Source organism: Nothoprocta perdicaria, unplaced genomic scaffold (assembly GCF_003342845.1).
Source record: "Nothoprocta perdicaria isolate Ctin4 unplaced genomic scaffold, notPer1 scaffold_66, whole genome shotgun sequence".
Lineage (NCBI taxonomy): Eukaryota > Metazoa > Chordata > Aves > Tinamiformes > Tinamidae > Nothoprocta > Nothoprocta perdicaria.
This window is the reverse complement of record NW_020455932.1, coordinates 1,116,665-1,130,444: the sequence shown is the minus strand read 5'-3', so window position 1 is coordinate 1,130,444 and position 13,780 is coordinate 1,116,665. Positions and strand designations below refer to the sequence as shown.

The 13,780-nt window shown below is 45.5% G+C and overlaps 2 protein-coding genes across 2 annotated transcripts in view; both read right to left on the bottom strand.

The window, feature by feature from the left end:
• Window positions 1-3,596, bottom strand: part of GTF2I (general transcription factor IIi) — a 46,104-nt gene extending 42,508 nt beyond the window's left edge. Inside the window, exon 1 of the mRNA XM_026050168.1 lies at window positions 3,526-3,596. The gene's annotated coding sequence lies outside the window, so the exon portion shown is untranslated. The remainder of the gene's footprint in view (window positions 1-3,525) is intronic.
• A 7,962-nt stretch (window positions 3,597-11,558) lies between these two features.
• Window positions 11,559-13,780, bottom strand: part of GTF2IRD1 (GTF2I repeat domain containing 1) — a 43,729-nt gene continuing 41,507 nt past the window's right edge. The window contains exons 24-27 of the mRNA XM_026050204.1: window positions 13,274-13,466; window positions 12,803-12,840; window positions 12,309-12,445; window positions 11,559-11,731 (exon numbers count right to left, since the gene is read on the bottom strand). Of these exons, the coding sequence (XP_025905989.1) occupies window positions 11,663-11,731; window positions 12,309-12,445; window positions 12,803-12,840; window positions 13,274-13,466 (437 nt within the window). The 3' untranslated portion in view covers window positions 11,559-11,662. The remainder of the gene's footprint in view (window positions 11,732-12,308; window positions 12,446-12,802; window positions 12,841-13,273; window positions 13,467-13,780) is intronic.

The following is a 13,780-nucleotide window of genomic DNA, read 5'->3' as shown; positions in this document are numbered from 1 at the left end:
TATTTGGCAGTATCAGGGGTGCCTGCAGCACAAACCTCAAGAACTTGGGTCCATCAGCTGAAGAATCTGGGCTCATCAGTGTCTCAAATACCAAGGGCCAGCCCCTAGCTGGTGCTGCACACCCAGGCCACCAGCCCCGTGGGCAAAATGCCGCCCTCGAGGATATCTGAGCAGCTTGCAAAAGGGCTAGTGTGCTGCAGGGGCCCCACACTGCTGCTCCTCCACACGTGCTCCCTGAGCATCCAAACAAGCTCTTCGTTCTTCAGCTTCTACCATCAGGAACATCAGAGTGGCTTATTCAGGAAGAGTTTAAAAATAATAAATAAATAAAAAGAAAGAAAGAAAGAAAATCACAAGTCAACCTTATTGCCCCTTGGCTAAAATTATGCATCTCTAACCTTAACCTTTGTTGCCTTCTATACTGCAACAGCAAGCATGCAGACCTGCAGCACAGATTTCACGCGAGCAGCCTGTTTCTTGATAAGCAACGCTCTAACCGCTCAGATACAACACCATTACAAGTTCTGCAACAGCGACCCATTAAACACAGCAGCTGGGACATTTGTGGCTGCCATTTCAATCCAACTCCCACTGCAGGGATTTAACCCACAGCAGCAGTAGAATCAACAAGACACAGCCCAGCACCTTCCCACAAAGGTGGCTTCAAAGCAGCAGCTACTCCCAATACCCGATGCAATTAATGAAACAATTCACAGAATCATGCCAGGCACAGAAATAGGATCTTCCTGTAAACCAATACACATCTCACGGCAAAACTAAAAATTAGTTCCCATCCCACTCTTAGGACACTCAGTGACATACAATGACTTTTTAGGCAGCTTAGAGTATTCCTATCTTTGCTACTCTTATTAGAGGCATTAAAAGAATGCAACTTCATTCATGCACTGAATGCAACTTCAACAACTATTACTTTAAAAGCACTGCCAATCTCTCTCATTTGGAAGCCTACATCCCACTATTTCTAGATGTTCTGATACAAAACAAACTTCATTATCACAAAACTTCAGATAAAATTCAAATTCAGAATCTAACTGATACCTTACTAGGTCATTACCTAGAAATAAATTATTACCTAATTTGAAGTAACTAAAATATTAACCATCAAGAAGAAAGTTCAATTCTGTATTAAAGCCAGATGGACTCTGAGAACAACATCACTTCTTTTTATTTTTAAATGTATGCAGAGCATCCTACAGCAAGGACCTCCATATTCATCACTTATGGTTAAACCATGTAAACAAAATGAAATATTCATCACTGCAGTCTTGACCATCTGATAAAATTTGTCTTTGCCATGTAAATCTGTTTACTTTGTCAACATGACAATCAGGTCAAAGAATTTTATTTGTGTCTGTGTTTATTTGTGTCTGTCAACACTAGATCAGAGTATTTAAGAAGCAAATTAATTTAAACTCTCCTACTATTTATCCAGTTATCAAATTTGTTTCTGGCACCTTCTGACATCAATTACACTCATTCTTCCTTGAATCACAGCATTTATCTTCATCCTATTAGAAACGTCTCTTCCACCTTGCTAACAGGATCAAGGCACACACTCACACGGGCAAGTTCTTGAGCAACAGCTTGAGAATTTGCCAATAATTCTTTTGTCAGAAAAAAAAAAAAATACGAATTCATAGACTTTCCAGAAGGATGCAAGTTGCAACCAAACTTCTCCCGAAAGGTTCTCATGTCCAAACGATAAGAAGATTGGCCAGTAACCAGGCCATCACTCATGGGATGAGAGATCCTGGACTGAGACACTGAGCTGAGCAAAGCTGAGAAGGAATTTAACACATGCGACTTTCAAAGCTGTAGAAGCACCAACACTGCCATGTTGGCTAGTCTGGAGCACTATGCTACATGCTGTAACTTAAAAAAAAAAAAATCTTTCCCCATCCCTGTTAAATTGCTTGCCTCTATGGAAATCTCAAACTCCCCAAACTGTTCTATCCTTAGTAACAGATTTAACCACCACATTTAAAGGGGACAAACTTTCATGCCACCGAATTTACTTAACAGATTTGCAAGCTCTCTTTCTCTGTATATTTCATGGAGCTTAATAATTTTAATTGAATAGCTAAGTTTAGACAAGAAAAAGAAAAATGAAACATCCTCATTATGGCATATCAAGCCAAAGATTTGTACACACCAAAAACAATGCAAGATTGGCCTGTGAAGGGGCAGATGCACTCACTAAACAGTCACTGTGCAGGTGTTTCAACAGACTTTGACACCAAACATTCGGCAGAAGTCTGCAAAAAGAGCTGAAACATAAAAGGTCATGTCTAAAAACACAACGATGCCTAAAAACACCAGGACCAACTCCAGAGAGTTAGATAACCCACCCAGGCAGGTGCAGGACTCGATATTAACATCCCCCAGATACCAGTTCTTCCCCTGTGGCTATGGACACCCTTGCTGCCGGCGGCTTTGCTGCACACGGAGTCAAAGGATAACAAAACCCTTGAGGATGGATTGTCTAGCACATCCCCCTGCTCAAGCAGGGGCACCTAAAGCCCATGACACAGGGTCGTATACAGGTGGGTTTGGAATATCTCTACGGGAGACTCCACAGCCTCTCCGGGCAGCCTGTCCCAGTGCTCATGCTCACAGTGAAGTCTCAGCAGATTCGGTTGCTGTCTCCAGGCCTGCAGCTCTCCTGGCAGAGTCTCCAGCCTCAACAGCGACCCCGGGAAGCTGCTCCCCTTGACGCCGTGCGGCGCAGACGGCCCCTGCGAGACCGCGGCGCTGGAATGAATTCAGAGTGAAGCTGCCTTGCACGCAGCACGTTAGAAGACAATCAGGTCTAGATTTTAACGAGGGAAACAAAACACAAAGCCCTCAGGGTACTAACAGTAAAGCTCTTTCTAAAACTCTTCATAGCTCTACTTCTCACATCAATTTGGCCTAACTAATTTGAACCTCCTCAGCTCGCTGAGCGCTCACAGTCACAAAACCACATTTTTGTTCTCCCCTAGGTGACATCATTTTAGCCACCCGCCCTAAAGCGGAGCACCAAACGTCATCACAACCGCAGAGCCCACACATCCAACCCCTGCGTTGGTCCGGGGAGCACCTGGTTCCTCCGTACCTGGCGTGAAGGAGCGGTTGGGACCTCGGCGCTGGCGCCGGGAAGGGACCCCGGCGCTGAGGGCGGGGGCGGGACACGTCCTCACGCACCACCCCGCGGGCTGCTTTGCATACGACGCCCCGCCCCCTCCCTGCTGCTTTGCATATATTGTCCCGCCCCCCTTGGCGCCCGCACCCAATCGCCGCCGGGACCCCGCACGTGCGCGCGCCCCCCTCTGCAGCCAATGGAAGGCGGCGGCGCCCCCTCCTCCCGACGACTCGGGACGGTGGGGGGAGGGGTTCGGTCTTTGGGGTGTCCCCCCCCCCCTTCCCCCCGCTAACGGCCGCGCGAAGCGGGCGTCGCGCCGGGACGGCCTCCCCCGCCCGCCAGGCCCGGCCCGGCCCGGCCCGGCCCACGCTCCGCGTACTCACCTGCTGTCTGTCCAGCCCTCGTCCTGCCGCCTCGAGGCGAATGGCGGCCACTCGCGGCCCCCTTCGTCCCCCTCGCAGCCCAACGCCGCTCCGGGGGAGGCAGAACGGCGGTGGGGGGGACTGTTTGTTTATTTATTTATTTATTTATTGTTCAAGAGGCTCCGGCTGCGCACGCGTAAACCTCCCGCGGAGCCTGCCGGGAGTTGTAGTCCACTGGAGTGGGGTTAGCCCTGCGCTAAGACAAGGCGGTGAACTACAGCTCCCATGGTGCCCCGCGCGGGCGGGCCGGGGGCGGGCCGTGCGCCGCGCAGGGGAACACGGCCTGAGGCGGCGACAAGCGGCCGGGTGCGAGCCGAGCGGGGCATGTAGATAACGTTGGTTCCTTCGGTTTCTTACTGCGAAAACTGGCCACGTTTGGTGAAAAATATAAAATAAAATAAAATAAAAAGTGCAGGCGATACTTTCCCCTCAAGCATGAAACCTGGCCCTTGGTTAGAATAAATTGCAGTAACGTAACACGGAAGTAACTTCTCCACGGTTGCTAGTTACTGCTATTGCTGTACCCCAGAGGCGCTAAGCAGAAGTGCTACCATCTATTTTTATAGGTCATCCATAACCAGGCAAGTGTTTTAGCTGCCAGTCACTTAAACTTGCCTGGTGAGCAAAAAACACACAAGAAGTTTGGGCTTGAGCATACACACACACACACAAAAAAACCCACCTATTCACTATTTTGATGTCTTTTTTTTTTTTTTTTCTTTTTTTTTTTTTTTTTTTTTTTTTTTTTTTTTTTTTGGAACCTTGTTTTAGTTTGGATTGTGTTTATTCATTTCTTTTGGACCATTACAATGCATGTAAACGCATCAATTCTCTTTTGGGAATGTTAACAGCTTGTTTGCAGTCTAGACTAACCACAAAACATTAAGATTCCAAGTAAACTTCCTTTTAAGGGGGAATTGAAAAGTGTCCAGTTTAAAGCATTTAGCTACTTCCTCGTTACAGTAAGTAGAGATAAATCAAACAAGGGAAGAAATGAATGGGAGTGATGTTTTGCAGTGGCTTCCTGCTGGCAAACCCATAGCTACTATGGCAAGTTTACCTCCCATGGGGATCTTCTGAAGAGGAGAAATTCGGTATTTTGCGGGGAAAAGTTTGTTCCCACTCTTCCATATACTTCTCCACCATGTGAGTTATGCAGCTGGTTACTGCTTAGGGAGAAAAAAAATGCATAATGAAAGTTAACTAAAGTCATGCTTTATTCAGAATAATGTTTATCCACTGTGGTTACAAGATGACTAACTGAAAAATTAGTTCCTTAAGGCCCTAACTGCATCAGAGACATTCATTTCCAGCCACTGGATGTTGTAAATCAATGTTCTGACGAGAAATACTATGTATGTTTTTAGTAGTTGGAGTAATTAATAACTGCAACATGCTACCATGGGCCAGGAGAATTTCTCCACCAACTTAAAGCTTGAATATATAAGCATTTTTTCTTCTAAAAGAAACCTTTGTTGCAGAGCCAGCATGACTTTTTAGCAGCAGATTCCTGAATAGACTGTAATACTTAACATCAGACTAGCTAATCCTCATGTTTTTTCTAGGTTTAAAGATAAGGAGCGGTTTCTGGATGAAAACACTTTCATCTAAATTCCTTAAAGTACTTTCTATCGTATCAGTTTTCCCTCTACTAGTTAACCAGCTGAGCTTCAACCTGTTCAATCAGGTTGAACAAGATTTTCACACAGCTACAAGGCAAGAAAACATTTCTCTTAAACAAGGCAAAACCAGACCGTAAAACCACAAGCTGGAAACCGCTGGAAAAGAGGAGTTATTTTTATCATAATTAAAAAGGCAAATTCCATTTCAAGTTCATACTCCCATTCTGAAAGCAAATTGAAACCAATACATACATTTTTTTTTCACATTACTTTTGGAAATTATTCTCTTTCATCCCCAGATATATTATGGGGGATGTATTATGTATAACTCCCTTTAGAATTAAAAGGTTTAGGCTGTCTTTATCAGTAGTTTTAGCTGCAATAAATGCAATGAGTTATAAATGTAACTTCAAGCTAAATATAACGTACAGGATTTCAAATCAAGTTTCTGTGGGTAAATCTAAAGCTTACATCTAAACTATAAGCTGACAGCTTACATCTAAACATGTAACATCTAAGACTCCTAAAATCTTAGGAAATGCCAATGGAAGCTATTGGACTCCTTAAAAAACTGTGAAGGGGGGTTATGCCTGAAGGCGGTGATGGTGAGCAGAAAGCAGCCAGTGTTTCTGTGCTCAGCATGGACTTGCTTTTCCAAGCAGTCATCTCTTCCCCAGAGAAATTTCATGTGCAGAAGGATACTGTGCTTTACATTTTCTGCAGAAATTAAACTTCAGTGTTTGGAAGCCATGTGCAAAGCTAATAGACCCTCAGAGCACGGAGTTCATAGTTCCCTGACTCTTTTATATGTAGATATAAACTCTTCCTTTCTTCCAAATTATGTTTAAATATAAATTCTGCAAGCAACATAGCTCCACCGTACCTCAGGAACAGCGAAGCACTCTTTGCATCAGAGAACATTAGCCACAATGGGCTAAATCAGACTGTGCATTGCTGGGCCATACAAGCCATGTTTGTCCAGTGCACACATCCAGATAAGCTTATTTCGTGCTCCTTCATCAAGTTTTCCTGCTCTAGTTGTCTGGGTTCTTCTGTGGTTTTCTTTCTCACCCCCTCCAAATGTTTGCCCCGCTGTTTTCCCTTCTTATCCTCCCAAAGTGATGAACTCAAGTTAGGAGTCTTCTCTTTTTATTATTATTTTTATATGACTGTATAAATTGTACAGAGCAGGCAACAATTCCATGCCTGCTTGTATGCTACATTTTTTTCAAAAGAACAAGGAATTATTTAAAAATAATTTCCTTGCATGATAGAGGATTGCAACAATAGTAAATATGCATTCTCCAAAATAATAAGATTAAAAAAGAAAAAAATTCACACTATCCAAAACAACAGCACCAGGAATAGGTCATGGGTGCTCTCCTCCGTGCCTTTATTTATAGCACAAACGTTGCCTTTTCGAAAGGACCTGGTAAATCTGCTATAAGATGCTTTGAAGACAAGCACAGCAGTTAACATGTGCATTAAAAGCATCCCTAGAGGCTGCGTAATTATCCACACCTCAAAAGGATGGCTGCACTTTAGGCTTAAACGGACACTGCAGCTGCGCCTCATTCTTCCCAAATTTTTCCCCAGCCATCCCTGGCAGCAAGCGGGGGTTCCTAAAACACGGGGGATGTTCTAGCATCCCCCTGCTTGTGCCCAGCTCTCCAGTGCCACGAATTTGGTCCGGCCTTGCAGCCACGGCAGCAAGAAGCACAAAACCAGCAAACACCAAATCCGGTCGGTACTTAATATATAGCACAGGGTGAATTTATTTGGCTGGAGAACAAATAGCTCCAAGGTGCACAGTAGCCAGCAGGGCTTCTGCCTGGTCCTCAAAGAAACTTGGGCAGGAAAAATATTCTTTTTCTTAGCTATTAGGAGGAAATTAGATCGTGGTTTTGCCAGCGAAGGTTTGTCATGCAAGTGAGGAATTTTATTCCTCCTGTGCCATGCTCCTCACTAAGAAATCTTTGCCAGAGTAATTATAAAGTTTGGATGAAGCTGTTGACAAAAACACCAGCCATTTGAGCATATTTGATGTGAATATCCCTAACAGCAAAGTCTAAAAGGGAATTCTTGTATGTGTTTGCAATGAGAGAAGAAAAATACTCCTACTTGACCTACCTTTCTAGAAGTTTGGGTTTGGGATCAGTTTTGCTTGCATTACAGAACTATTTCACTGGCAGCTGAACTATAGTTTACATGTTAAAACATGTTTACATGAAAGCCAACCAAAAAAAAAAAAAAAAAAGAGAAAGGAAAACAAAACAAAACCAACAATTAAGGGAATTAGCCTGTATTTGGTTTATGAATTGCAGTCTGCACTTTTCCTCCAGATATTATCTCTTCCCCAGGTGTCCTCCTACATTTGCAGCTATCATCCTGTAAGCTGGTGGCCATCAACACAAGCAGAGGTAGGGGCTTGGCGTGACCCTTTTCAGGGTGCCCATTTTGTGAGATGAAAAAATTGAGGGAAAAAATGCTAAATAACTGTAATGATGGGTTGCAGAAGTTCCTTCCTTGCTTGGACACTACCTACCTTGTATATATATATTTATATAACCACTCAAGAGAAGATGTTAATCTTACCAAGAGGCTGGGCCAGTTTGGTTCAGCTCCACCAATCTGCCTTTATACCCCATGGATCTGTTAATTTGACCCTGAGACAGCTGTTTGAAATATTCATTTAACAAAAGAGTTAGCCACTGCACTAGCAGAGCCCTCTCAAGACACCGGAGAACCTCTAGGACCATGTAAGCTTATCCCCAGCTGCTTTGTGAGCAGTTTTACTGCCAAATTCCCTATTTTTTCACCACTATGCAGTGTCAGGACCTCACACAATCGACCTAGCTCCTCTCCTGCAGTTCTGCTTGGACCCGCTGAAACTGCTGTCAGAAGCAGCAGCAACAGACTGGTTTCCCTTTTGCTGCATCCCAGATCCCAAGCAGGTGCTGGTGCACGTTGTGGAGCAAGCCGTGTCTGATGGGTGCAAAACTTGCAAGACATGAAGCAAACACTCAGCAATTGCAGCCCCCGAGACACTGAGCTGCTGCCACCCCCTGGAAAGGCTGGGATGTTCTCCTTGACAGAGCAGCAGCCACCAGAGGAGCCCATGCCTGTTTCTGCACTGCTACCACTGGCATTTTGGCACCAAAAAAGAGCGCTCGGGTTCTTCGCCCCCCTTGCACTGGCACCAAGTGGCCGTAAACACCACTACAGCCGAAGGAAATGCCCAAATCCTGCTGCACAGAGCTTCTACAGTGCAAAATCCCCCCGAAAGCCAAGTCAGCAAACCCACAAATGCACTCAGAAACGCCACAGCCCAGCCTGGAGCCATTCCGAAATGCCCTGGGGCCACCCCTGGGCAGGATCAAAGCTCTTCTGCACCAGTTGAAATCTCCAAAACAACAACAACAACAAAATAAAAATAAAAATAAAAAATAAAATTCCCAAAGCGTCAAGCTCCCTCACTTGCACTGTTAGTTTCCTCAGGCTGGCAAACGTGATTTCTCGGAAATGTTTTGCAAAGTGTCTCCTCACAAATGGATTCTGGGGGTCTAAATAAAAGCACAGATGCTGTTTATGCTGTTCTCTAGCATCTCAGTGCACTATATTTAAAGAAAAAAAATGGTTTGAATCAAAGCTCTCATTCTTTAATTAAACTTCATTTAGATGCCATCTGCCTGGGATCAAGATGGCTTCATGTTTTGCAACTCTTAATGAGGATTGTTACTGGGTTTGTAAACACATAAACAGCCGCCCCACCACTGCCACCGAACTCTTTGAAAAGTACTAAGTGAGAAATGTGGCTCAAGTGTGAAGATCTGCTTCTTCAGGCGTCTAATTGTCCGGGAACAGGATCCATTCAGTAGATAATCATGTTACATACAAGAAACCGGGGTAAAAATACCCGTGACTGAAGGAGAGATAAAGGAAAGCACTAGAACTGCAGTTGAGTGAAAACAGTAATAAAGCAGTAATTGCTGTTTTTTTTTCTGAGGGAAGGGTCCAGATACCTGTCACCCAGACGGCAATTGGCTGCAATGGTGGGAATTTCCTACGCTGCCTATGGATACTGGGAAGTGGAAATTGCATCCCTATAACCCTGAGAAATTAGGGGGATTTACTGCTGTGCACTCCCCAAAATAAACCTTCATGGCAGAAGGTAAAAAGGGGACCCAGGGAAGATTGGCCAGGGTGGAGGACAGAGGGAGCAGCCCCGCACGTAGCCCCTGGCAGGGACAGAGCAAGGGCAGAGCAAGGAAACCCCACCTGCTCTGTCCTTCCTTCACTTTTTTTTTTTTTTTTTCCTACTTTTTCCCCGCTTTTTACAGCCTTTCGGATTCCATTAAGCTTTATGAACTAAATCCTTAGTCCCCAGTGCAGCTCTGATGCCCTACTTTTAACTACAGGACTCATTTCACCCCAGCCTTTCAGGACGAGTAATTAAGGCCCCGTGGCCGTGGCCAATACATCCAGATCCCGCAAGAAGCATCAATCCATCACACGCTCACAGGAGCTCTGAAACCTGGAGCAGACCCGCAGTAATGGCAGAGCTTCGCTCATCACGAAGCCACTCCGCTGCCCTCAGTGCTACCCTAGCGGATTTTTTTGGGTTTTTTTTGAATAAAAAAGTCAACGTGTAATGAACTGGCCTATTAGGAGACACTTATGTGTGGCCTGATCTGTGAATAAGCCAATTTCAGGCATTTTCAGAAAGCAAAACTGCGTTTTTACCTCTGAATTGCGTTTCTCTGCTTCCTAATTGGAGATGCCATGGGTTGCAGCATGAGGCAGAAACATAAAGACCTCAGCTCAAAGTGTATATAACTATGTTAAACTGTAGTTCTAACTAGGGTCACTGATAAAGAGATTTTTGTCCTTCGTTTGGCTGCCAGCTTTGCACCTTCCCTTAAATCTATTTGGGCTTTTACCATCTTTTGTGATCATTTGCATCCAACTCAACAGCAAAGGAAAGTCGAGTAACATGTCAAAGTCCTGCCAGGATCAGGATCAAAATGTGAATGAATAGACTCAAGAAGACCAAAATCCCACAAAACAAACTCAGAATCACACTAGAAGACCAAAGAAGACCAAAATCCCACAAAACAAACTCAGAATCACACTAGAAGAGCTGCTGCAAATGACTTTGATCCCTGTACCCACCATCATCCCCTGATATTTAGCAGGAAGGGATCTGCTGTATGCGCGATCATTCCTCCTCTTTCTGATCAGAAGTGATTTTCAGGCTAAGGAGCATCCCACAAGAGCTCTTTTGGAGAGGACCGTCTCGTTCCTGCTGTGCTTCGGAGTGCGGGAGCAATTTCTTCCAACACTGCATTCAGCATTTGCTTCCATTGTATTTGCTCAAGCCCGAAGCCACCAAGCACTGGCTTCCCCACTCCCTCACCTGCATGCAGGGCTCCCAGCTGTGAGACACATTAATGATGCGGAGGGGTAACGGCTGCAGCAGCTTCTCTCACCAAAATCCACTAGTGAAATTAAAGTATAACTGCAGAAAATTCAAATCAATTTACAAATTAAAATAACTTTTTTTTCCTCTCAATTTATTCAGTTGTTTTGGTTTTTTTTTTTTTTTTTGTGCTTACAGGAGGAACCGGACCCAGGCACGTCAAGGAGACGTGGGGCTGCAGGAAGCACGTTCCTGCATGGCTTTCACGACCCATGTGAGTGACTTTTGGTCCAGCGTTATTGAACCAATCCAGGGTCAGAGAAGACAATCTGTACTACTAGTTCTCCTCACTCCTTATGACATCAAAATCTCCACAGAAATCACAGAGAAGAGCATAATGAAATGAAAATTTTCTACTGCTTCAGAGGGTGGTTAAATGCATGTTGCATAAATTGCTTCTGATTTTCTAAGTTGAGTGGATGCTAGCTATGATCCTAAACAGGGTGTCTGTGGTTTATCCCACCGTGGTGGGGATAATGTGGTCTTAAACCTCCTTTGTGATCAAAACCTTTCTGTTAAAAACACTTCTGTGCTACTTATGGGCCCAGGTCTTCGATGCTTGCACGCATTCGGTCCCCACTTCTGCACCAACCCTCTTGCATCTCTTTAAACAAATTTATACTGAAGGCACCATGAGCAAAGGAAGTACTAAAGCATGTCAAACTTCTTGGTTTCAAACACTGATGACACTAAAGACTTTATTGAGCAGCCAAAGCATGACAAAGTTTGCAGCTGTCTGTCTGGAGGTGTCCTCCTGTGCTTACACTTACCTACAAATGCAATTCAAAATTCAATAATATATGTAATAAAATAAGTACTTTTAAGAGCAAGGCAACACTTTTTATTTTTATTTAAAAAGGCCTTGATGGCAGGAATATAGTGTAAAAATCATTGGAAAAACTAAAAGGCATTGATACATATTGGAATATACACTTTTTACATAAATTACATTTATTTATTTATTCTTTCATTTGAGGTTCTTATTCGGTTTTGAGGTCTAATAGTTAATAGGTCCTGGGATCTGGACGTTTAGACCACCATAGTCTAACATGTACATGGGCCATTGCTGAAAGAGAGGGAGAGAAAAGAAGGCAAAAGTCTCTGTTAGGACACAACACAAAAACATGCATACATCACATCTCTGACACGTTCAGACACGGGCTGTTGCTCCCACTTTCCAAAGAAGATTAAAGAACCAACCCAAAAATGAAAGCACCATCAGGAAACCCAACAAAAGCCTTTTAGGTTGGTATTTCTCTCCTTTTTGCTTTTTTTTTTTCCTTGTTTTCCTAGCGCTTGGTGTCACACAGGACTCAAGCCAAACCCTGAGGGAGAACAGGTCTGCACGTCCACTGACTCCACCAAGTGTTTCCTACAGCTGCGATCTGCTACCCGATGCAGGCTCTCCCAGGACAACCGGAGCTCAAGGGCCACGCGCCAGCCCCAGCAACCCCGAGGGACAAGGCAGCCCCGAGCTGCGTCCTCCTCCTTCGCCAGACCCGGTCGGGCCCATTTTACATTGCACTTTTTATACAGAGTGTCAAGCGAAAGGAAGTGCTGCTGGTTCGTGGAGAGCAGAGCGCGGCATCCTGAGGCGGAAAGATAGGTAGGCAGTAACCCGCTTAATATTTGGAAGGCTTTACCACAAGTGAGATCTGATTTGTGGAGGACGTAGACTCCATGTTGGAAGAGGAGGAGGAGGAAGAGGAGGACGATGAAGATACGGAGTTCCCTTCGGAGATCCGCTTCCGCTTCCGCTTGGGAATGCTGCTGTCTTTGTCTGAAGGGAAAGAGGGGACAGGTGGGGCACCCGAATGCCGAGGAGTTCAGCGAGGGGCTGTGAGGAGGCAGGGAGGCTCCTTCCATGGACCCCTGCGAAAACGCACCCGCGTCTTCCCAAAGCGGGGACACGAGGCACCACCCCTCCTCCACTTGTAAGATCTTAATTATCCACAGGGGTGCTAATTCCGACACGTTTGGTTAAAAAATGGGTGGGAGTTTCTTGGGGAGGATGGGACAGAGGGATGCACACAGGGAGATCAGACAACCTGCTTTCCTCAGCAGCTCGGCTCATAAACAAGAGTCAATTTAAGGGGTTTAGCCAGTGAATAAACTGGGAAAGAGAAAAAAGTCTTACCTGTTTGTTTGGCCTCGGAGCAGATTTCGGCAAAAGGCCTGCAGGAGGAGGACAGCGAGGGTTAGGAGATACTGCATATTCCACATGTGGGATGCAGCCGGGATGGGGCTCTCCCAGGGCGACCTGCAGTAGTTCTGCAGGGTCTCCAAGCCACCTCCTGGCCCTTCTTGAGGACAGGAATCACCTCCCCTCCCCTGTTCACCTGGGGAAAGCAGCCCAGCAAAACACCACTGTCAGGGATTCCTTCCAGACTTGGCAGACGTGGGACTCCCTTCCCTCTAGCTTTGGGCGAGGAACAGGCACCTTTCACCTGAGCAAGCTGACCTGTGGCCACCCCAACTGCCCTGAAATCTCCGGGTTCTCACACGCCAAGGGGACAAGTCAGGATCATCGTGGCTTACTGGCTGGAGAAACACAGCGGACATCTATCAAACAGAAAAATGACCCAGTTCCCAAACCACGGAAACTCACTGGAGTTGGTTTATAATGACCATGCGGATGTTCTCGCGAGCCTTCAGGATCTTCTCCAGCCGATGGATGTCGTAGGTGTTGGGATTCCTGAAGGGGATGTCATCTGGCAGGCCGGTAACCTCCACGGCATCAGGACTGTCCCGGATGAGTTTGTAGGGCACCATGACGGGCCGGTTCAAGCCCAGAGCTTCTCCTGGAAGGGCAGAGTAGAGGATGGGGACTGTGACTACGGGCAAACCAGGCAGCCTGCCCTGGAGCTTTATCACGCTCTTCCCAACACTGCATCTCTCGCTCCATGAGCCTTCCTTGAAATGTAAACAGCAAAGTATTTGCTAGAGAGGACAGAGGTAGTGGTCGGAACAAGAACTGCCATCAGCGTCTGGAAAACCTTCCCCCCATTTCAGCTATTTCTATGCCACAGCACACCAATTTATTGACTGCTCCCGTACTCCTTACTTGAAATCTTTCTCTGAAGGCTATTTTACAGGAGCTATAGTCCAACCTTCA